Raw genomic sequence first — 22,741 nt, forward strand, 5'->3', positions numbered from 1 at the left:
ACCCTGCTCCCCCGGCCCCGCCCTCTCTTTACTCGCGGCCGCTGGCGGAGGCGCACGACCCGGGCGGCGCTGACGCTCCTTTGCCGGAGAAGGCAGGGCCCGGACTCCGCCTCAGAGCAGCCCCCTGGGAGCCGCGGGGAGGCGCCTGCAGGAGCGCAGGACGGAGGTCGCTCTCCTCCACCTGAGCGGGAAGGACAGACACAGCTCCCGGACTCCCTGGTGGTCTAGTGGCTAGGATTCGGCGCTTTCACCGCCGCGGCCCGGGTTCGATTCCCGGTCAGAGAACCACTTTTGCACCCGAGGACATCCGGCCCGCGGGAATCTCGTCCCTGGAGCTGTGGCGTTATTTCTTGGGGGATCCTCCTCGCACCCACTCTTCGTCTATTGCAGGGGCAGCCCGTGTGTCCGGGGGCCCTGCTCTTGCTTGGCTCCGCCGCAGCCGCCCGCCCGCACAGGGGCTCTACCGGGCTCCTCGGCGTCTGGGCGGGGTCGCACTGCTGCACCGACCTCGCCTCCCCGCGCCCGGAGTGACCGAGGCAGGTCCTGAGCGCGGCTGGCCGCCCGCCTGGGCCTCCTCAGCGCCGGCTGCTCAGAAAGTGCCCGCCCCGGCGACCGGCCGGCCGCTCTGTCCGGCCCTGTGGGGACGCAGCATGTGACGTGGGCACCAAATGGGGCCCACCGCGGCCCCATGGGGCACCCATGGGGCTCACCGCGGCCACAGCGGAAAGGCGGAGAGATCCACCCCAGACGGCGCAGACCGCGGGTGCACGGCCCACGCCCTGCGCGTTCGCGGGTGGGGGCGGGATGGGCGGTCTGACCCCGAGTGTGAGCCGCAGGGACGCGAAGGCTGCGCGGTGCTCGGAGGCCGTGCGCTCACTCGCACCCGGCGGGGGACGAACCTTGGCCATTGCTTCCCCTCGGCGCTCACCCCTCTGTTCCCCTCACGGGGGAAACGACCCGACAATTTCTGCGGGGGGCGGGGGGCGGCGGGAGGACGGAGATCGGTTCGCGCTCTCCCCCGACCTCCCCAGGTGGCGAAAGGCCGCGTCTCGTCCGTGGTCCCGCACCGGCCCCCCTCGGCCCCACGGCGGGTGGGTTCGCCCGGGCCAGCGCTCCACCGTCTTCCTCGCTCTCCTGTTTCCTGACCCAAGTGTGTGGACCGCCCTGCCTCCGGCGCCACCCGTCCAGGGGGCGCTCCACCTGCCCCCTCCCCGGGGCGCGGAGACGCCCAGGAAGCACCAGGAAGGCCGCCGAGCGCGCGGGGCTGGCGAAGCTGGAAGTCGCTGCGAGACCTCGCGCGCCCCTGGGGGCCGCCTTCCCTCCCCGGCCGGGTGCGGAGGGGGCGCCCCCTTCCCGGAACGTCGAGGCCCGAGCCCTGCCTTCAGCTCCAGGCTCCCGGCTCCCGCCCCGCATTCCCGCGCGCCCCCTGTCCCTGCAGCGGGAGCCGCTGCTTCTCCTCTCACATCCGCTCTCCCCTCTCCCTGCTCCTCTTCCAGCCCAGCTGTGTTCTTGGGGACGGACCCTCCAACACACACACACACACACACACACACTCTCTCTCTCTCTCTCTCTCTCTCTCTCTCTCTCTCTCTCTCTCTCCTCAACCGTCGGATTGTACCCAGCCGCCTGTCCCGCGCTCTCAGAGCGAGTTGGATCCACCTTTTCTAACAACCGGAGGGGACAGAGCCTGCGGCGGCAGGAGGGCAGCCGGTTCCCCTGCCGCTTCTCCTCACTCAGCCCGTCCGGGGGGCCCGGCCGGATGCGTCGCTCCTCCCTCGGGGGCCTGGCCGCGCGCCCCCAAGGCGCTCTTACTGCTCCTCGGGGAGCAGCGGGACTGTGCTCTGTGGCGTCCGCTCTGACGCACGAGACACCGGGCACGGGCTCCGCCACAAGCCGGGACTCAGCGCGCTGGACCGCAGGAGGGGTCGCGCTGCGCGGGCCCATCCTCCCCTCGGGGGTCCCTGGGTAGAGGAGAGGTGACATGGCACGGTCTCTCTGCACCGCCTGGTCTGAGACTGGGGGACACAGGGTGCGCCTTCCCGCAGGTGCGGCTGGTCGCAGAGACTCGAGAAGCAAAAGCGCCCTCTCTCCGCAGGGCTGTCTCACCGCGTCCTCGGTCGCACTTGGCTGCGGTGGTCTCCGCCTCTCCCCCCCCGCCCATCCCCCACCCGCACCCTTTCTCCTCCTCCCCCCACCGCCGCCCCTTTCTTCCTTTTCTGTCCTGGGCTTCCTGCGCCCTTTCTGCCTTTCGTGTCCCGGAATCTCTCATCCTCCACAGCAGATCACACAGCTCCGTGGGCTGGTCTGAGCTTTTAAATAAGGACACGTGTGCGAGAGGACCTCAGACCTCTGAGCTCTTAGTGTTTTCATCACCAATGAGCCACCAGGATGTCCAACTCGTTGTTTTTAAACAATTACATTTCCGTTGTCTGAATATATTGACATACATTTGAACATCATATCGTTGCTTTTTTCCTGAAGAGAACATTTAGATATCGCTAGCCATAAATTTGTCGTTAATTATTACACAAATGTTGCCTAGTGCCACTATGCAAGTGTTAGGGCCATTCGTGTTCACAGTTCACTTCTGCATTTACGGAATTTTCGTGCTTTAAGTAAGTACACCTGTTAGAGAAGGTTTAACACTGAGATGCCATCTAGCATCCATAATATCCGATGTTTTGCAGACAGCAACGTAGAAGAAATGTATTTTTAATCGCCTTTCATTCGAGTCACCTGATGTAAGAAATAAATCAATAGTTTAGATGTCCTAGGTCTCTAAAGGAGATTTTCCAATGTGCTCACGGAAATGGTTACAGACAGGTTGTCAGGACCAACCGCCACGTCCACACCCTGCTGCCATTTCGTACCGTCCAGTTTCCCAGCTGCTCTCCTCTGCGGGCAAAGGGCGCCCCCATGAAATATGTGTTTTGCTTGACTTCTGTGATGTCCTGAACTTGCTGTAGTTTTTTATTTTTCTTCAACGTGCTCATTAGAAATTCAGTTTGGCATTTCCGTTTGATCTCTTTGACTCTTCATTGCATCAAGGGTTCTATTCCACAGCTTTTGCTGGTATTTGACAGGTTCATTTCTACCTTTTTCAAATTCAGATGAATTATCCACTGAAAGCTCTTTACCAGATGCCTTACTGAATGCTTTAGTCCACCGACCTTGTGATGATTGCACTTTTTAAAGATTTTTTGACACTTGGATTTACCAAATCTGAACACCCTGCTAACGCTGCAGACAAACTTCACGTCATGGCCTTTTGGGGACCACTCTGTGTGGTTTCGGAGATTGTAGCCCCGAGAGAGCAAGCTCTGAAAGGGCTAGTAAGTCTTCCTGGAAAACGCAGGTGGCAGACCTGGCCGGACTCTAACACTGAGGGTTCCCATGGGAATCAGGCCAGATAAATTAATTGTATTCTTTAAAGCCTGCTCTGCTCTGCTTTGCTTTGTATGGCCCTGTTGATATAAACCAGATGTTTGAGTTCCAGGCATGAGTAAACTTCTTATCTCATGAAACCTGTCTTAAAGACCCTCTGACATCAGCATGACTAACAGACCCTGACCTGTGACAGATCTCTGTGTTCCTCCAGATGTTATCAATAGATAATACTTGTTTTCTATCACTATAGCCTTTTGACATTGATTGATGAGCTACGCATGTATGCTGTATACACTACAAATATCATTCCCAATTAAAGCCGTTTGGGAGAAGGGCTTGGGGCGTTCCCCACTAGTGGGAATCACCACCCCCTTTTCTGCTGGAACAACAAGATTGTGCCCGCGACAACTTTTTTATCATCCGTGATGGATGAGAGAATCTGTGGGATGGGGCATTTCCCACAGTGGCCCAGGCATATGGGCCCCAAACAGAAATATCAATTCTCTGTGCACAAGTTGGACCTGCGTGGGGACCCACCACCCAAATGCCCAGCTTGAAAGGCAATCACATCAACATCATTGTTGAGTAATAAATTGGTTCTGCTCTTTTTTATTTCATCATAAAAATTCTACTGCCGAAAAGATTCTTATACATATATCCTCTGCAATTCTGTAGGGAAGAGACTGCTATTTTATGCACCTGGAGCCAACCTATCAATGTTAAATACCCTTCACACAATTTTGCCAGCAGTCAAAAGATGCTCAAGGGCACCTTTCCCTAGCTTGTTCCCATCGCGATTCAAGGATTCTGGCAATTGGCACAGTCCTGGGTTGCCTGAACCTGAGGGTTTTTCTCTGCTCTCTTCTGTTTTCTTTCCTTCTTAGGGCACCACCTGCCAGGAGAATGGCTGGTAACAGCAATGTAAGCACATCCCTGTTCACTGGGGAGTGGCAGTGCTTCCACTGACTGACTCCACGCCAGCCGACCCAACATTCACTGTGCCTGCAGCCAGGGAAAAAGAGAGCTGCCGTGGGCCCCACTCTGGCCACCTTCTGGCTGTGCCTGTGCATGCTTGCTTTCTATTTTTAAAAAAGATTTGTATCTATCTCTCTATCTATCTATCTATCTATCTATCTATCTATCATCTATCTATCTATTCATTTGTGTGTGTGTGTGTACATTTGTTTATTAGAGAGAAGGGAGGGGAGGGAGAAGATATGGAAAGAAACATCTATAGGGAGCCACGGGGGACCTGGCCTGCAACCCAGGCATGTGCCCTGACTGAGATGCCCAACACACCGCCCCATGCCAGTCAGGGATGTGCCTTCCCTCTTTAGGCAAGAATTAGCCCTGCCTGGTGTGGTTCAGTGGATTAAGTGCTGTGCTGTGGACCAAAGGGTTACCAGTTCAATTCCCAGTCAGGGCACATGCCTAGGTGGTGAGCCAGGGGTGAGGCCCCACAAGAGGCAACCACACACTGATGTTTCTTTCCCTCCCTTCCCCTCTATTTATAAATAAGAAAATAATTTTAAAAGAATTACATGGAGCCAAGAGGATATTCCCACGGGCGTTCTCCCTCCCCCATAGGCCTATCCAATGCACAGAGAATCGCTCACCCAGCTGCTGTCTTTTAACCCATGTGCACAGTTTGGGGGTCTTTCTTCCCTGCATTGTCACACTGTCTCGCTCAGGGCTTGTGGGCAGCATGGCCTCAACAGGCTGCTAGTGGTCGGCATGACCAATTGGTACTGAAGATATTTAATCAATTCTCTTATACAAGAAGAAGAAAAAGACACAGAACTAGAGAAAAATAACCAGGGTCTTGAGGATAACAACCTTATAAGAAAAAATCAAAGCGGCTAACAAACATGTAATAGTGCTCAAATCCATTAAGAATACAGGGTGTTAAAAATGAAACCCTAAGCCCTGGCTGGTATAGCTCAGTGGATTGAGCACGGGACTGTGAACCAAAAGATCATAGTTCAATTCCCAGTCAGGGCACATGCCTGGGTTGCAGGCCAGTTCCCAGCAGGGGTCAGTTCCCAGCAGGGCATGCATGAGAAGCAACCATACATTGATATTTCTCTCCCTCTCTCCTTCCATTCTAAAGATAAATAAATAAAAATAAAATCCCAATGAGAGAACTTACAGGTGGGGTGGGGGGAAATTAAGGGGGAAGAGGGGGATGAGGTGGAAGGTTATGACCTAGTAAAGCATGGGAGGACTTAGACCAAAGGACTAATACTACTTTGCTTCTTCATCTGTGCGTAGGTTACACAGGGTGTGCATTCTAATCACCTGGCATGTTGTACCTATAGGTTCTGTGCATTTTCCCTCATGTACATTAAACATGATTTCAAACTCTCCTCCCACCCCACAATGAATCTTACGGCAGAGAGAATGTTGTTGAAATTTCAAGATTTTGTTTCAAGAGAAAGGTGTGGACATTACTCTTTTTTAAAAAAAATTATTTATTTGTTTAGAGAGGAGAAGGGAGAAAGAAAGAGAGGGAGAAAGAAAAAGAGGGAGAGACGTATCAACGTGTGATTGCCTCTCATGCGCCATCCTACTGGGGACCTGGCCCACAACCCAGGCATGTGCCCCAGGCTGGGAAATGACTCAGGAACCCTTTGATTTGCAGGCTGGCACTCAATCCACTGAGCCACACCAGCCAGGGATAGACTCTTTACTGCAACCGAGAGCAATCCTACGAGACAAGTCCCATGAAACTGAGTTGAGCGTGATGTGAGCTTAAAGAATACTCCCTGGCAACCAAACTGTAATTGAAAATAAAAGCTAAATTCTTTCTACTTTTTTTACTTGACTATTCTGAAAAGCCTATAGGCCAAACCATAACCATTCACACTTCTCCTTTGCTTTCACATTGCTTATTTCACAACCCACAGTTTCTTTGTCCTTCCTCTCTTTCAAACTCACTAACAAGATTGTCCTGCAGCCTGGCCATGTATTTCAGTTTGTGAGAGCATCTTCTTGATGCTCTAGGGTTTCTGGTTCAATCCCCAGTCAGGACGTGTGCAAAAATTGACCTAGGAGTACATAAATAAGTGGAGCAACAAACAGTTTTTTTCCCTTTCTCTCAAGTCAATAAAAATTTTTTCCTGCAGTCCTTCTCCTCCCTCCACCCCACACTCTTCCAGCTTCTTCATTGAAGGAGGAGGAAGGAGAAAAAGGAGGAGAAAGGAGGAAGGCGAGGAGGAGGAAGAGAAGACTTGAATAGGAAGTAGCATCTCACAGGCCGGGACCTTCCCTGAGGAAAGGAGTCAAAGACAGAATTACTTTTTCCAACAAACAGTAAAAGGGAAATTTGGGGGTGTTTTTCGAAGTCTTTAAAAACTTTATCTTGTAAGTAATTCATCATATTCTTTCACATAAATAAGATTTCCTGCTGTCCCCAACCCCACCGTCTAAATTCAGATTCCTGTCTACAAAGATAAAAACAAGAACTTGTACCAAAATTCAAACTTATTTATTAAATTTTAGACTTTCAAGAGAGTTAAAAATAAGTAAATGAATAAAGCAATTTCAATGCTAAGAACACAGCATCACTATCAGTTTATACTTAAAATGTAGAGCGACAATCTCATACTCAGGAGACTTGAAATTAAATAAATCAAGTTTATCTTTAAAACAGAAAGAGGAAAAAAGACACCACAACTCCCCAAATGTCACTGGTCTTGTATTTAAAACTACCATCACTTAGGGGACTTCCCCAAAGATTCTGGGATGAAAACGAATCTCCTGTAGTATCTTGGAACACAATGATACTCTCAGCATTCTCAAATCGGAATCCATCGTCAGCAGTATCCAAGAGGAATAAAACAGAACTGCACAATGGTTCCCAGATTCTGTTTGTTTTTCCCTTTGAAAAGAAAACAAATTTCAGAGCAATACCTTTTGACACACATAGTCAGGTACACAGGATCCTTCCTGGAATCCCAGTGGGCCTGTGAGACAGGCGGAGGCTGGGGTGACTGACCAGGTTAACAAATTTAGCCGGCCTGTGTGTCACAAAGGAAGTTCTGAGATGAGCATTTAAATCAGATTGGGCTGCCATGAGGTGAGAGGAGGTCAGGTGGTCTGTCTGTTGGTCTGTCAGGGAAGTCTGCTATGAAGGCTCCCCGGAAGTCGGCCTGGAGAAAGTGGCAACAGTGCTGATGGAGCTGCCTGGACACCCAGATTCATGAGAGGTGCTTGGAGCTGAACTGTGACTGGGAATGCCGAGCTGCAGACTTCTGCTTTTCTGAAAGACTGTACCTCTGACTGGTATATTCTGAAACTGGCCTGGTTTGGCAGAGAGAGGTTGGACTATTTGTTTTTTAATGTTTTTAAAGGGAGCAGGATTTAATGGCAGAATGCTGCCATTATTCTAAATCTGTATAACCTTTAAATAAACAACCCCTTTCCTTTTTCACCAGACTCTTGCCTTGGGAATCGTGCTTCTTGACAGCAGGCAAACAAACCCCACAGCTGTTCTATTTAACCGTTGGTGGGGTTCTGTAACACCCCTGTGTTTGCTTCTGTGTATTAGGTAGAACTGCTATTACTCCCTGTCTTGATAGTATGGCATCATGTCCTAGGTGTCCTGTAGGGTCCAGTGGCACAGCCTCAACTATCACCTAAGCTGGGTACTCGAGGTGGGCCATTTGTGTGGGCTGAGTACACCTTCCTCTTGTAGTTGAGCCTTGATTTCTCTTGGCAGGTCAATGGGAAGGATTTACCCAGGCCAGTCAGCAGCAAGTACTGGCTGTGACCACCGACCAACATCATCCACATTCTGTGGAGGATCATCTGTGCAGGGGCAGGGTGGTGGTGCTTGGATGTGGGCTGTAGCTGTCCACTGTGCGTGCAGGTCTTGGGGTTTCCCTTGTGGTGCAGGTCAAGGTCAGTCCTGACCTGTGTTTTTCCTGGGGCTACCCTGCCTGAGCTATAAAGCAATATGTGATGGCTGCTACTTGCGCTGAGCTTGGAGATTCCCAGGTAAAGCCAAGCTGTGAATCTAGGCTGGCAGCTTCTTGTGCTGTGCCTGAGGCCACTTAGCAAGAGGTACAGGGGCTGGGGGCTCACCTAGACTTGCTGTTGCTTATCTGATAGGGTTTAGCTAGTTGTGAAGCATGAACCAGGACCAGCCATTCATATGTAAAAGCTGCTTGGCTGGGCCTGGAAGTTGGGTGGGATGGAGCCTCAGGGAATCTTCAGGATGGTGCAAGAGTGTTAGCCAGCTTGATGGAGTCTCAGATGTGGCACCTGCCTGCCAGCTTTGTGGCTCTGTGTGGGGAGGGCTCAGAAAAGGGATATTGGCTTTGCTTGCTTTTCTGTCTGGGGGAAATCTCTCCTCCAGCTCTTGCCTTGATGCCAGATGCTTCACTTCTTCCCTGTATGCCATGGTGCCTTTCAGCTGCTATCCTGATGCTGGAGCTCAAAAGGAGTGAGTCTAAGTCTGTGTGTGGGTTCTTTAAGAGGAACTGCTTGGGACTCCAGCAGTGTCTTCCACTGGCTCAGTTCCTTCTGGTTTTTGCAGCCAGAAGTGATGGGAATTATTTTCCTGGCACTGGAACCCTGTGGGACTTGGTGTGGATGTGGGACCAGCCTGTTACATCCTCTTACCAATCTGAATGGGTGTAGTTTTTTAATTCCATGGTTGCCATTCAACTCAATTTCTGAATGTTCTGAGTGATGGTTGTTCCATATTTTGGTTGTAATGTGGATGTGGTTATGCAAGGTGTTTACTTATGCCACCATCTTGACTGGAAGTCCCCAGGCTGTTTTTAGGAGATTTTATTTATTTACAGAAAGAGGGGGAGAAACATCATCTGGTTGCCTCCTGCACTCCTCCAAAGGGGAACCTGGTCTGCAACCCAGACATGTGCTCTGACATGGAACCAAACCAGAGATCTTTTGGTTCACAGGCCGGTGCTCAATCCACTTTACCACACCAGCCAGGGCCACAAGTTGTTTTAATTTTTATTTGTTTTGCTTTTAAAATTTATTTTTATTCTCAAGTATATTTTATTAATTATGCTATTACAGTTGTCCCACTTTTCCCCTTCCCTTTATCCCTCCCTACCTGGCACCCACTTCCCTCCAGCATTCTCCATCCATTAGTCCATGTCCATGGGTAGTACAAACAAGTTCTTTGGCTTCTCCATTTTCTATACTATTCTTACCCTTCCCCGGTCTATTTTGTACTTACCAATTATGCTTCTTTTTTTTAATCTTACATCTTTTTTAAAAAGCATTTTATTTACTTATCTTTAAAGGGGAAGGGAAGGAGAGAGGGAGAGAAATATCAGTGTATGGTTGCCTCTCATGTGTCCTCTGCTGGGAACTGGCCTGCAGCCCAGGAATGTACCTTGACTGAACCCCGATCTTTTGGTTTGCAGGCTTGTGCTCAATCCACTGATCTACACCAGCCAGGGCCAATTATGCTTCTTATTCTCTGTACCTTACCCCCTTGTCCCTCCTCCTTCTTCCCAATAATAACTGTCCATATGATCTCCATTTCTATGATTCTCTTCCTGTTATAGCTGTTTGCTTAGTTTGTTTTTTGTTTTTGTCTTTTAGGATCAGTTGTTGGTAGTTATGAGTTTGTTGTCACTTTACTGTTGGTAGTTTTGATCATCTTCTTTTTCTTAGATAAGTCCCTTGAACAGTTAGTATAATAAGGGCTTGGCAATGATGAACTCCTTTAACTTTACCTTTTCTGGGAAGCACTTTATCTGCCCTTCTGTTCTATGTGAAAGCTTTGCTGGATAGAGTAATCTTGGACGTAGGTCTTTGGATTTCATGAATTGGAATACTTCTTTCCAGCCCCTTCTTGCCTGTAAGGTTTCTTTTGAGAAATCAACTGATAGTCTCATGGGAACTCCTTTGTAGGTAACTTTCTCCTTTTCTCTTGATGCTTTTATGATTATCTTCTTATCTTTAATCTTAGGTAATGTAATTATGGTGTGTCTTGGTGTGTTCCTCCTTGGGTCCAACTTCTTTGGGGCTCTCTGAGCTTCCTGAACTTGCATGTCTATTTCTTTTGCCAGATTGGGGGATGTGTTAAAGTTCACCCTGGTATAAATCCAGAATGTGGGAATGCTACATAACAAACAACTCAGTTTCTATAAATTAACAAATGAATTTAAAAAAAGAAAGAGAGAGAGAGAGAGAGGGAGGGAGAAAAGAGAGCAAGAGCCAGCGCAAGAGGAAGAAAGGAGGGTGGGTGGGCAGGAGTGAGTCAGGGAAGGAAGGGAGAAAGGAAGGAAAAAAGGGAGGGAGGAAGGAAATAGAAATTTACATTTTGCAAGAGACTTAAAGACATATCACCCAATTATCATAGTTCGTAGATTTTATTTTGATCCTGATTCAAAGAAACCAACTGAAAACAATAGGAAATTTGAACACCATTTCATGAAGTTAAATATTTTATATTAATTCACAAATAATCATAATGGTGTTTTGATAATACTTTCAAAAAGAGTCCTTCTTTAGGGAAATATACTGATATAATTACAGAAATAGAATATCTGGAATTTGCTGTCAGTAACGCAGGAAAAGGCCAGTGAGTGTACTAAAAGGAGCTGTAGTTGGTGTCTGTTGCAGCGGGCCAGTGAAGACAGGGATGTTGTGTTGTATGAGTCTGTCTACTTCTGTGTGCTCTTAAAATTCCAGCTCTGGAAAAGGGTGGTAAAGAGGACAGGCCAACCAGGGTGATGGCAGCTAAACACTGTTCATACTGTGATGACGACTGTTCTCCTTTAAAACAGACTTGAAATACAGTGTATACTTAGAGAGATTAGCCATCAAGATAGTTTATTGAAGCTTTTACTTTCTGGTTTTCTCATCTCTACGTTTGTGTTCGCTACTTTCAAACATGTAGTAATGTTTATGCTTTGAAGCCAAAATACATATGTCTTCAGTTATCTTTCATTCCAGTATAGTGATCCACGTGGATTCCTGAAACAAGTGCTCGTATAATCAAAGTAGCTGATATAAAATAATGTCTCTATTTTACTCAGTACTTAAAAAAGTGGCTGGTGCAGCTCAGTGTGGTTGCAGCGTTATCCTGGAACCAAAAGGGTGGAGGTTCAGTTCCCGGTCAGCGCGCATACCTAGGTGGTGGGTTCGTCCCCGGTCCTGGCACGGACTCAGGTCTGGGTGTTTGTGGAGGCGACCAGTTCATGCTTCTCTTGCACTGATATTTCTCTCTGTCTGCTCCTCTCTCTCTCTAACACCGCAAATAAAAATGTCCTCTGTGAGATGGTGATCGTAGACTTATCAAAGTAAAAAAAAAGTTGACGTTTTTATTTCTGGCCTGGCCTGCCTTGCTCTCCCCACATCCATTTCTTATTTTCTTTGTGCCTCCACTTCCACCCCACCGCCCTGCCACACACTTTCCCTTGATGTTGTGTTTTCATAATGTTGAGACTGGGTTGTCTGGGGCCATCTGTTCTTTATCACGTGACTCATCGAAGTGCAACGTCAGCATCGATGCAACTTTCTCCCTCAGGGTACGTTTACCCTGGTACTTTGATGTAGTGGTCTGCGCCCTTGTACTCACTGCTGGAGGAGGCTGTCCATCTGTCCTGTTAGGGCGATGTGATGAAACCAGGCTGAGGTGCTCCCCGATAGAAAGTTCCCTGGCTTTTCCCATTTACGTTATGTACCTTTCCCTCGCCGTTTTCTACCCTCTGTAAAGAACTTGAGGCTTTAAGTATTAGATTTGCAAGAACACTGACACTTTTTTCTGATGTTCTCTTCAGAACCCTGATAAAGAATCCCGGCTGTCTTGTTATATCGTGGACAGATTCTTGTTGCCTTAGTCTGTGTTTGCAATGAAAAATGGGGGGGGGGAGGGCGGTTCCAGGCAGATCCACCCTGAGACCAGTCAGTCCTCCTGTGCCTTTTACATGTCACGTTCCACAACACCCTAAGATATGGAAACTTTATTTTCACCCTTCATTTTAAAAAGATTTTTATTTTTAAAAGTTGATCTTTTCTCTTCTTAGAAAAATAGAGGCCATTCAGGTTCCATTTACGGGCATTTCTTTGGATGCTTCTTATGCATACTAAGGTTTGAGAACAGCGAGTGTGGAGGAAAAGTTATGAGTTTTCCAAATCAAACAGATTCAGATTCGCAACTTGAATATTCTTTGTACACAGCATTTTCTAAGAATTTAGATTCTGCCACCAACACCAGACTAAAGCTGTACAACGATAATCACTACTCTAGTGTAGCTATCACTTCTCTTGCCTTGGTTTTCTTGGCCATCCTCTCCTTCCTGGAGTTACCTGTTCTTCTGGGCTCCGGGGAGCCCACTGTTCATGGCTGTCCGCTTGTGCCTCTGTCACACCTCCTCTGCCCTTGACAAACCCACCAACTTGTGACGAGAGCTGCACATGTCGCACAGCTGGTACTTAATAAGCGTTAACATGCACTGTGAGAGCTGTAATGGAGACACACACAAGATGCTCCTGGACCCACGGGAGAACTGCCAGTAAATGACGAGGGTCAGGGCCAATGTCTCCTGATCGGTGCCCCCCTCCAGCTGGCTGAGGGCTGGTGAATAAGTAAAAGTCAGTCAAAAAAGATTTGCATAGAACAGTATGGATTAATATTTTAAGTAAATTGACCAAAGTCATCAATCAAATAATTTGTTAACTTGCATAAACAAATCATTAACTGATTTGTTATCCTATAATTTTTTTCAGGTAAAAATACATTTGTTTTCTCCAGATTTACATTTTTAGATTTAATTTCAAAGAATCACTTTCCTGTGAAAAGAAAATGATATGAACTGTCATATTACATTTAACTGAATATAAAAATAGTGGTTTTAAACAACTGAATACATTAAATTGGGGTAGATGGGAAATAGTGGAACTTGCTTTATAAAAACATTTCATCTCCAATCATGTCTGGCTGCTGGAAACTTTCTTACACTGCATTTAAAATAATAATCATATAAAGAATTTCAAGAAATGCCGCGGACCAGCCTCGTCAGGAGAGGGGAGGGGGCGGAAATGAGTCAAGGACGCAGGGAGTCAGGTTGGAGAGGTCTCAGCATCCCGCTGAGCCCCGAACTCCGTTTATTCAAGGCTTTTATTACAATTATGGGGAATAAGCAGGAGGGGGCTGTACCCAAGCCAGTTTCTTTGTCCTTTCTGCAAAGCTACTCTACGGAACAACAGGGGCACACAGGGTGCTATCAAAACATCTCTGTTTATCAAGCACCAGTGCATGACCTACCCTTCTACAGGGAAACAGGCTGTCTAGCTTTCTTGGGAGACCTATTGTCTAGCCACAGCAGGTTCCAGGCAGGGAGCCAAGCAAGGTGGAGAGGAACAGTGCCACGGGCAGCGGCCTTGCCAGCTGACCCCGGCCCCCCGGCCTTGCCAAGGGGGGCTTACGGTCACGTCTCCACGAGCAATAGCTATGCCGGCCTGACCCCCTGGCTTTGCCAAGGGGGCTAGTGGCGCCCACAAAGAAAATGTTTACATGGTGCTCCACATTCCTTTCTACATGTTGTGGAGCAAAATCTCTCTCTCACCTTTGAAAATTCTGGAGAAGTAATTTCCTCACTTGGGTTTTCCTCTGTCCATGGGTTACATTTAAAACTTGGCAGCCACAGGCTCGAGTGCACTTTCTTATTTTCTACTTGGGACTACTTAGGAGCTTGAAATATATTTAGAAGCACAAAAGACTTCAAATGAAGTGTAGTTTTTGTTCATTATACAACCAACTTAGACAATTTTGGAAGGCCCACGGTTAAAATCTTCACCTAACATGGGCTTTGTGTCATGCTAATCAAGACTTTTGAGTCCTGGCTGGGTAGCTCGGTTAGTTACAGCATTGTCCCGATACGCCAAGGTTGCAGGTTTGATGCTGGGTTAGGGCACATAGAAGAATCAACCAATGAACGCATACATAATTGAAACAACAAAAACTGATGTTTCAAGACTATACTTTCAGGGATCATTTCTATAGTTCATCACTAGAGAAGTTCCTCTGAAGGTGCAGAGCACCTAAAACCACGAGGAGGAGGCGTAGTGTTCTCTCCTGAGTGTGAGGCTGACTTTTGGTGTTGCTTTTGCAACTGCTAATAGCCACTGACGGTTGCTCTTCTCTTCCTTTGGAAGAGTAAGAGGCAGAGAATGAAGTCTGAGTGGGGAAAAAATTTGATGTTCCTCTCTCTCAAATCAATTAAAAAAACTTTTAAAGTTGCAAGAAAAGTAAAATAGAGACTGGCTTGAACGAAACAGGAAACTTGATAGTTTTTATAACTGAGAAGTATCAAAATGACCCATTTCAGGTGAGGCTTGATCTAGCAGCTTATAGTTTTAGTTTTGCTCAATTATGCATGAAAACAAGCTGAAAGATAGAGCTTTATATAATTTTAATTTTATAAATGATTCACAATAAATACCTATATAAATTGTTTCTAAGGAAAATCAGCAAATGGGACCAATAATCCTTCTCATCCTACTATGTGATATGATTTTTTTCACTCTTAACTGCAAGAGAAGATACTAGAGAAGACATCACAGTCCCTGGCTGGATCCTTTCCTGTAATAGATTTACAAGTGTTCCCCCAGCAGAATGAACATGGGCCCTTATCAGGATCCTGTCCAGCTGTAGAAGGATTTTACTTAAACCTACCTTTATAGTTATTCACTTCTAATAGAATATAATAATTAATTGAAAGCCACCTGTTCTGTTAGGTTATATAATCTCCCAAGTGGCATTTATTGCTTCTTACACAATCCCATAACAGTTTTTTATCACTATTTTTTAACTTCCACATTGTTCTGATAATATTTATGTATTCTTCTCCACAGCCAGGCAAGGAATTGCCTGAGGGCCAGGACAGGATCTGACAGTCCTGGTGCGTGACAGACTCCCACTCATTGGTTGAATGAAACAAGAAATTGTAAGAAAGTGTGATTAACACTTAGTCTCCTGACTCAGGGTCAGGAGTCCCGACTTCCAGTGCCAGCTCCACCATAACTCTCAGCATGACTCAGAGAAGCACTCGCTTCCTCATGTCTTGGTTTCCCAGAGTGTCAAGCAGGAGTAAAAACCATTCCCTGGAGGATCCTCAACGTTATCACATGAGATGACAGGTGTCAAGGTGCTCATCAGGTGTAATGAGGTGATATCACTCATGAGATATGTAAAGGTGAGGAAACAAATGCAGACAGTCTAGCAATTTCCACGGCCTGGAACCAGCATGAGTGTTCACCGAGAACCGGGGAACCTGCATCGTAGTCACCACTCTGTCACCAACACCCTTCACAGCGTTGAGCAATCAGTCTTTCCTGGGCCTTGGTTGTGTTACCCTAAGTTACAGGTTGGGTCTAGCTTGTCTCTGACAAGCCATCTAGCTGTATAGATGTGAAGCCCTTGAGACTCAGGACAATGGGACTCTGGGTGAGTTGACCAATGTGGATTTGCACAGGACATTTTGTGTCATGACATTCCTTAGGTATCCACATTTCATTTAACTTCATCTCTCACCAGCACATGGGCAAACATGGTCTTGAGATTCCTCCCCCGACAACCCTTGGCTTCCACTTTGCAGAATGTTGTAGGGTTCAACAAGCAGCAAATAGTTCCTGCAACATGCACAGGGTGACAGAAACACCACCATGTTCCACTCACACCAAGCTCCATTCTAGGCATCACCTGTGTTTACACAGGAAGAGGGGAGAGAGAACGTTCCAGGTCCTGGGTCCACACACTTCTCTTCCTCAGGCACCACTTCCAAGTCACCTCTGGTGTCAGAGCCTCTCTCAGACCTTAGCCCTGAGCACTGACTCATTCAGCATCGGCTTTTTCCTGAGGCTCTTCAGTGTCACCAGAGCCTCGGTGATTTCTTCTCACACCAACTGAGCAAGGTTGTGGAGATGGCCCCGCTTCTCTCTTTCTGTCAGTCCTCTCCAGCGCTCTAACCCACCCCAGAGGGGAGGGGCTGACACCCTTCCATGGCACCCTGTGGTGGCACAAGTGAGGCTATCTCAGGACAAGTGGGGATTAACTTTGGCCCAGACACATGGTCCCTGCCCTCAAGGAGATGACCTCTCTGGGCTGACACAGGCACAGAAAGAGCAAATTCTAACAGAGTGTGAGGAGTCCCTCAACTGGCCGTTGTGCCATAGCATGGAGAACATGAGCCCATCTCGGGATCCCTCACAAGGATGCCTTTAGGGTGTGACTCCTCAACCCAACCAGAAGACGAGTACCCTCTTCATCCTGATTTTTTAACATACCATGGCAACTGAAGGAAGCAATGTGAGAGTAAACGAAGGTTCGGGAAATAAGGGAGGGCAGGTGTACCTCAGGGGCCACAGCCTGCTCATGGACTGGCACATACCAGCGATGGGCGTGGAGGTGCAGCCGCCGCCTTGCGTGCAGCGTCTCCTTATGTTGGAAGATCAGGACTGCGGTCTCAACAGCAGCTGTTTGCTATTTCAAGTTCCACTTTTTAGCCTGGCCCCACTTTCCGGGGTCCTTTCCTGCATTTCAGAGCTGACCTGGAAACTGGAGATTTTTTACATTTTTGATGTTAACATTGGATGGGATGGACCAGAATTTGAACAAATATATTTTAACAAAAACAAGTGATGTTAGAGTTAAGTACTATGAATGGGAACTGCCAGGCACTAGAGATCAGTGATGCTAAATAAGTGTTTTCCTTCCACAGTCTGGATGAGATACACGTGTGTGGGACAATGACGTGATGAGGCTCCTGTAATAGAAGTGACAGGCAGCATAAAGGAGGAAGAGGACATTCATTTGTGGAGAAGTTTTGTGTGTCCCTCTCCAAAGAGGGTCACTGAGGAGAAGTTGACATTTATACTCTGTTGAGCTATGTGACAGGAACCAGGCAGACAAGGCATCGAAAGGCATTTCAGGCAGAGGGAGGAATTACAAAAATGGAATTGAACTGGGAAACAATGAAGTATGTTGGGGTGGGGTTGCAAGTACCGGGACCTTCGGGAGCTGGGTTCCCAGGACGGGTACAGGGAAGGCTGAGCAGAGGAAGTGAGGCACCAGCTCTGGGAGCCCTGGCAGTGACCAGCGTCCTGGTGCAGGAGGAGAGGAGACAGTGGGAGGCTGGGAGAGGGATGGGGGAGGGGGCAGGGGTGGCCCAGAGGAAAGTCAGCACCAGAGATCCTGGCCAGCAGAGAGCAGCTGCTGTGGCAGATCATGGGGCGCAGGCCGCACAGAGACTGAGCAGGGTCCTGACAGGAGAGACAGTGAAAAGGCACCAGGGAGCAGGTCTCCCCGTTTGAGAGCAGGTGGAATGAGGAGGAGGGAGGGGGACAGACAGCAGGAACCAGAGAGTGAGACGCAGGAGACGAAAAGCTCAGACACGACCTAAGTGATGACAAGCCGCAGAGTGGCTTGTCAGGATAGGACTTTCCTGCAGGGGTGGGGGGGTGATGGTCTCGGAGCCCAGGTGCTAACAGAATGGTGGCAGTAGCAGGTGGACGTACCATCCACATGGACAAATGACTCTCCTGCTCTGAGTTTCCTGCAGGTGGGACAGAGGAGATTTTGGAGAAGTTGCCTAATTCCTCCCTGAAGAACACTGGCCTGACTGAGGGTTGGTAGGAGGCTGTGAGTAGGAGGCAGGGAGTGACAGCAGACGATGGGGGCCCCCAGGAGGGGAGCTGCTGAAGCTTCAGGGACATGCCCAGAGGTGGCCCTGGAAATACAGGTGAGTGCTGACCGGCCTCCAGGCACCATGGAGAGAACCCATCTGTGGGGACAGCCAGCGGGCTGCTCAGACAGCCCCTCTGTCCTGCTTGTTTCTGAAATCCTCAGCTCCGAACACCTTTTCTGATCTGGAAGAGCCCGAGGGAGATGACATGCCCCTCTCTATGGCAGATAAAGGGGACTGTCATTTATCACACTGAGCATGAGCTCTCTGCTCATCCCTTAGTGCCCTCTCTTCCCTGCTCCCCTCTAGTCCTGTCTTCTCACCAGGTGCCCAGAGGGTTTCTGGACTCCAGGACTCACTCAAGCTCCTCATTCCTTGGATCCAATCACCAGATGACTTTCCCCAGACACCCACCTCCCGGCATTTAGCAAACCATCTGGAGGATGAGGTCAGCAGCCAGGGTGGCTCTCTCCCCTCCACAGGGACACCCACAGGCTAGAACACACGCAGGTGCTCAGGACAGGACACAGCCCAGGAGCCCAGCACAGGACAAGGGATCCAGTCCTCTGGGCAGAGCCGAGAGTCCTGTTCACAGTGACAAGTTCCCACATGTCCCTAATGCCCTCCATGGAACCCCTGTTTCAGTGGTGCCATCACCTCTGTCCCCTCAGGGTCATGCTGGGCAGGAGCGGGTGGGCTTGGGGCACCCGTGGCTCAGACCTCGGCTCCTGCTCACTGCAGTTCCACGACCGCCCGGGGCGGATCCACGCTTGAGGAGGAAAAGCGTGGCCGGGGCCCCGCAGAATGCTCTGTACTGCGCACCTCTGGGGCCGGGCGTGTTGGCTACACTAGGGAGCGGGGCAGAGGTGGTCGCAAGGCCCTGCTGAGAGGGGTGGCCAGTGAGGCTGAAGGCCAGAGGAGGGCTCCCCGCTGGCACCTTTTAAGGGCCAGTGTAACCCATGAAGAGTCCACAATGAGATCACCAAGAAGTGGCAGTTTTGACAGCATAAGTAGCCAAAGAAAAGCAGGAAAAGGCCGTATCTGGGAGAAGGAGACACTTTATTGTTTGTGGGGGGTCTCTGGAGGCCTGGGGCTGGGCGGGGCTCACTGGTGTCCCCCAGAACTGGCGGTCACTTTGTGGCTCTGATTGTGGTATTCCGTGGCTATGTCCCCCGACCAAGGACAGAAACTCAGAGAACTGAATCTTCTTATCCTCATTCTTGTCTTTTTCCTCAAAGATGTGGGACAAGTAGTCTTTGCCCTGATTGTCCTGTGGGAAAGACACAAAAGAAGGCTGATTTAGTCCCCAAAGTGTTGTGGGTGGAACAGGAGATGGAGGCAGACACAGGGAGAGAGGCCCTGGGGCCACACAGGTGCAGCTGGTGCAGATGAGGGGAGGCTAAATGGGGGTGGCGGGCACGTCACCCTGCAGTCCCCTGAGGGAGGTTCCTTGTCACCATGAACCAGAGAGCTGCTGGTGGTGAGCAGGCCCTGCCCAGAGCCACACTGACCAGTGAGCTTATGGGTGGGTGGTCTCCAGACCCAGACCCACTCCTCCACCCACCTCAAGCACCTGATCCACCCTAAGTTCTACCCAGCAACTTAAAAAAGGCCCTGGGCCTTGTCTTCTTCATTCTCAAGCCTCCTCTCCTGTCATCAGATTGGCCTCCAGAACCTTCCACACGCAGTTCCCTCTTTGGCCGCCTAGTCTCTGTGTCACCTAGTAGCCCCCTTTTGTACCCAGTTCCGCACATTCTAACTGTCCCATTAAACCAGGGCTGCGGATGAGCTTTGGCACTGTAAAGAAAGGTGTTAAACTTTACGAGCGATGGGACTTCTGTTTCTCGCCTTGGATCTCAGAGGACCTAACAGCGGCGTCTAGAGGCCGGGCCTGAGCACGTGGCTCCAGTCTCCTGGACAGAGAGTGACCAGTGGGAGGGGGCCACTCATTGCTCTCCTGTCTGACCACCTGATCACCCCCCCTTGATATCCATGCATCTTTCCACTTTGCCACGTAGATAATCTCTTACATCCTGATAATGAGCCAGGATATAAGGTCCTTTTCAGCCATTTGGGGATGAAACAATGGAAGTGACGGGCCCAAAGCCTCACAGCAAAGTGCCCTCAGCCATGCCAGGGCCCACGCAACCTCGAGAAGCTGCCCCGACTCACAGAGGCCTCGAGGAAGTTGGGGAAATTCTCCTTCAGCATCGTGAGCAGGCCCGGCTTGTCGATCGTGTCATCGGGTTTGACGTATTTGTGGAACAGGTCGATCATGCCCATCACGGACTTCTCAGCTTCAGTGCGGCTCATCTTGGTTTTCAAAGGAGCTGCCAGAGGGAAAGACAGTGGCTTTGTTATCCTTCCCCCGGGAGAAGGTCTCTGGGTTAGGACAATGGGGTGGGGACCGAGGATCCAGTGAAGTGAGACTCAGGAGGTGCAGAAGGAACTGTGTCACCCTGGGAGGTGGGATGAGATGTCACTCTAGGAAACCAAGAGTGAAACCAAGGCTGGGACCTGGGCCCATAGAGATCAGGGTCCAGAGGAGGTGGAAGGGAACAGGGAAGCCCACTGTGGACAGCACCCCAGGATTCAGAGAGGGGAGGGGTCAACCACACTGAGAAGGACCCAAGCCAAACACAGCGTTTCGATGACCCCACTCATTGGAGAACTTCAAATCCATCTCCTCCAGGGTCAACGTCAGGTTTAGAGTTGTGGGGACAAAATCACATCCTTGCCAATCTGGTTGGACCCCACCCCCCAGGCTGCTCTTGGAACGAGACCCCCAAGGAGCCCGTTATAGACATGAAGCAAGCCCTACATGAAACAGACTGTGGGGCTCCTGGAGGTGAGTGTGAGCAGGATGGAGAGTGTGAGCAGAGACACACAGCGCCTTGTCCTGACCTCTGGCAGACGTTTTCCTGGACCATTCTCACCAAGAAAAGGAGGGACTGGGGACCAGAGCTGGCATCAGATTTGAAATAAACAAAAACACCTGCCCCAGATTTAGGCTATTGAGTGGGATGTGGAGAGATAGGTTCCTTCAGATTGTAATTGGGAACTGTCTGACCTTGGCACCTCCCTGCTCTCTGGAACTCAAAGGTTAGGCCACCTTTAAGTAAAGAGGTTTCGCTTCCCAAAGCTGGTACCTCCACCAACAGTCTGGATCCCAAGCTGAGAAATGGGGCAGTGCTGCCCTCACGTCCCAGACTTTCCAAAGCACCCAGGCAATGTGCACGGCTCACACGTGTGGGCACCCTACACAAACCACCATGTCCTCCTCGTCTGGGAGAAGATCCTTGCTGTTAGGTCACTAAGAGGAACCACCCAAGGCCTCTGTCAACTTGGCCAAAGCCAGAGCTGATCCCCATGCCCAGAAGGTCACTGGTCATTCTCTCAGCTGGGGAGGAGGTCGGAAAGCTCTGGTTCATCTGTCCCTGATCCAGGGCAGGTCTTCTCACCAGGGCGAGGTGAGTGGGCCTCCCAGGCCTGGGCTCAGGAGACCCCGAAAGACTCTGGCAGGAACACCCACTCTCCCCCGAGGTTGGGTGCACAGTGGGTCTTTGCCAACCCAGGGCCTGAGAGTCAGGCGAGTCCAGAGAGAAAAGAAGACAAGGAGGAGCTGGGCCTGAGCAGCTCTCCTGGCAGAGTCGGCTGCAGACTTACCTGAGCTGACCAGGTGTCGCTGAGGAGGAGGATGCGTGTGCTGTGCATCTGGGCAAAGTCAGGTCCCTTTATAAGGCTCAGTCTGCCTCCTCCTGGGGCTGGGAGCCCTGGGGCCACACTCACTGCCTGCTTCCTGGACCATTGCTCCACTCGGGTGGGTGAGACTCACCTAGGAGTGAGTGTTCAGCATTTCCTGGTAAAATCCCAGGCAACTCCCAAGGGACAGGGGCCTTTGTCTGTCCCTAACTTGATCTGGGGGTGGGAGACAGTGGCATCTGTTGTAACAAGACAGGTGATTTGGTAGAGAAACTGGGTTTCTGGACACAGAGAGGAAGGGACTTTGAAAGGCAGCGTGGTCTGTGTCTGCTCATCAGCCAGTCCATCCGCACGTTTGTCCTGACAGCTAACCACACTCTCTCCACTGGGTCATGAGCCCTTCGCTGTGCCAGGCATCAGCACACCTGCTGTGCCTTCATAACCTTATGAGATGGCCTGTCACCCTCGTGTCGAGGAGGGAAAATCGAGGGGTTAAGAGGTAAGCAAACTTCCCGTGTGCAGGAGGCCAGTAGAGAGCAAGGTCAAGACGTGATCCCAGAGAAGCTTGATTCATTACGTTACACTGATACATTACACTGATACTTTATGCTGATACATTACACTGATTCATACACTGATACATTACACCGATTCATCACACTGATATACTGATGATGACTTTTAAGGAAAACATTTTCCTGTCCTTTAGAGTTACCACAGTTCCCCGATTACAAATATTGGAGTAGGTTATTTTCTTATTGATATGCTTAAACAAAGTATAATTTCTAAGGCTTTCCAGGGGGGTACGAACACCTCTAAGACATGAAGTGAAAGTTTATTCAACATAAGTTCCTCCTGCACGACAAAAGTCAGAGATGTTTAGAACATTTTTGCTAAATATACCCAAATGTTTTCCTCTCAGCTGAAAGGAGCAAGTTCTCCATAACATGGGGTTAAACAGAAAGTAATGGGAAGAATGA

At 49.5% G+C, this 22,741-nt stretch overlaps 1 protein-coding gene and 2 non-coding genes across 3 annotated transcripts; 2 read left to right on the top strand and 1 right to left on the bottom strand.

Annotated features, from left to right (window-relative positions):
- The first annotated feature begins 213 nt into the window (after window positions 1-213).
- TRNAE-UUC (transfer RNA glutamic acid (anticodon UUC)) lies at window positions 214-285 on the top strand. Its single transcript has one exon. It is a non-coding gene; the product is annotated as a tRNA-Glu (tRNA).
- Window positions 286-14,349: 14,064 nt separating this feature from the next.
- Window positions 14,350-14,563, top strand: LOC119035355 (small nucleolar RNA U3). The gene has a single exon (XR_005079775.2). It is a non-coding gene; the product is annotated as a small nucleolar RNA U3 (small nucleolar RNA).
- Window positions 14,564-19,163: 4,600 nt separating this feature from the next.
- On the bottom strand, window positions 19,164-20,372 carry LOC128628247 (protein S100-A7-like). The gene is given in 3 exon segments (XM_053670732.1): window positions 19,164-19,232; window positions 19,234-19,329; window positions 20,232-20,372. Coding segments are annotated over 3 exon segments (306 nt in total).
- Between the last annotated feature and the right edge of the window lie 2,369 nt (window positions 20,373-22,741).

Source organism: Artibeus jamaicensis, unplaced genomic scaffold (genome assembly GCF_021234435.1).
Source record: "Artibeus jamaicensis isolate MK-2021 breed Jamaican fruit bat unplaced genomic scaffold, CSHL_Jam_final contig_1715, whole genome shotgun sequence".
Lineage (NCBI taxonomy): Eukaryota > Metazoa > Chordata > Mammalia > Chiroptera > Phyllostomidae > Artibeus > Artibeus jamaicensis.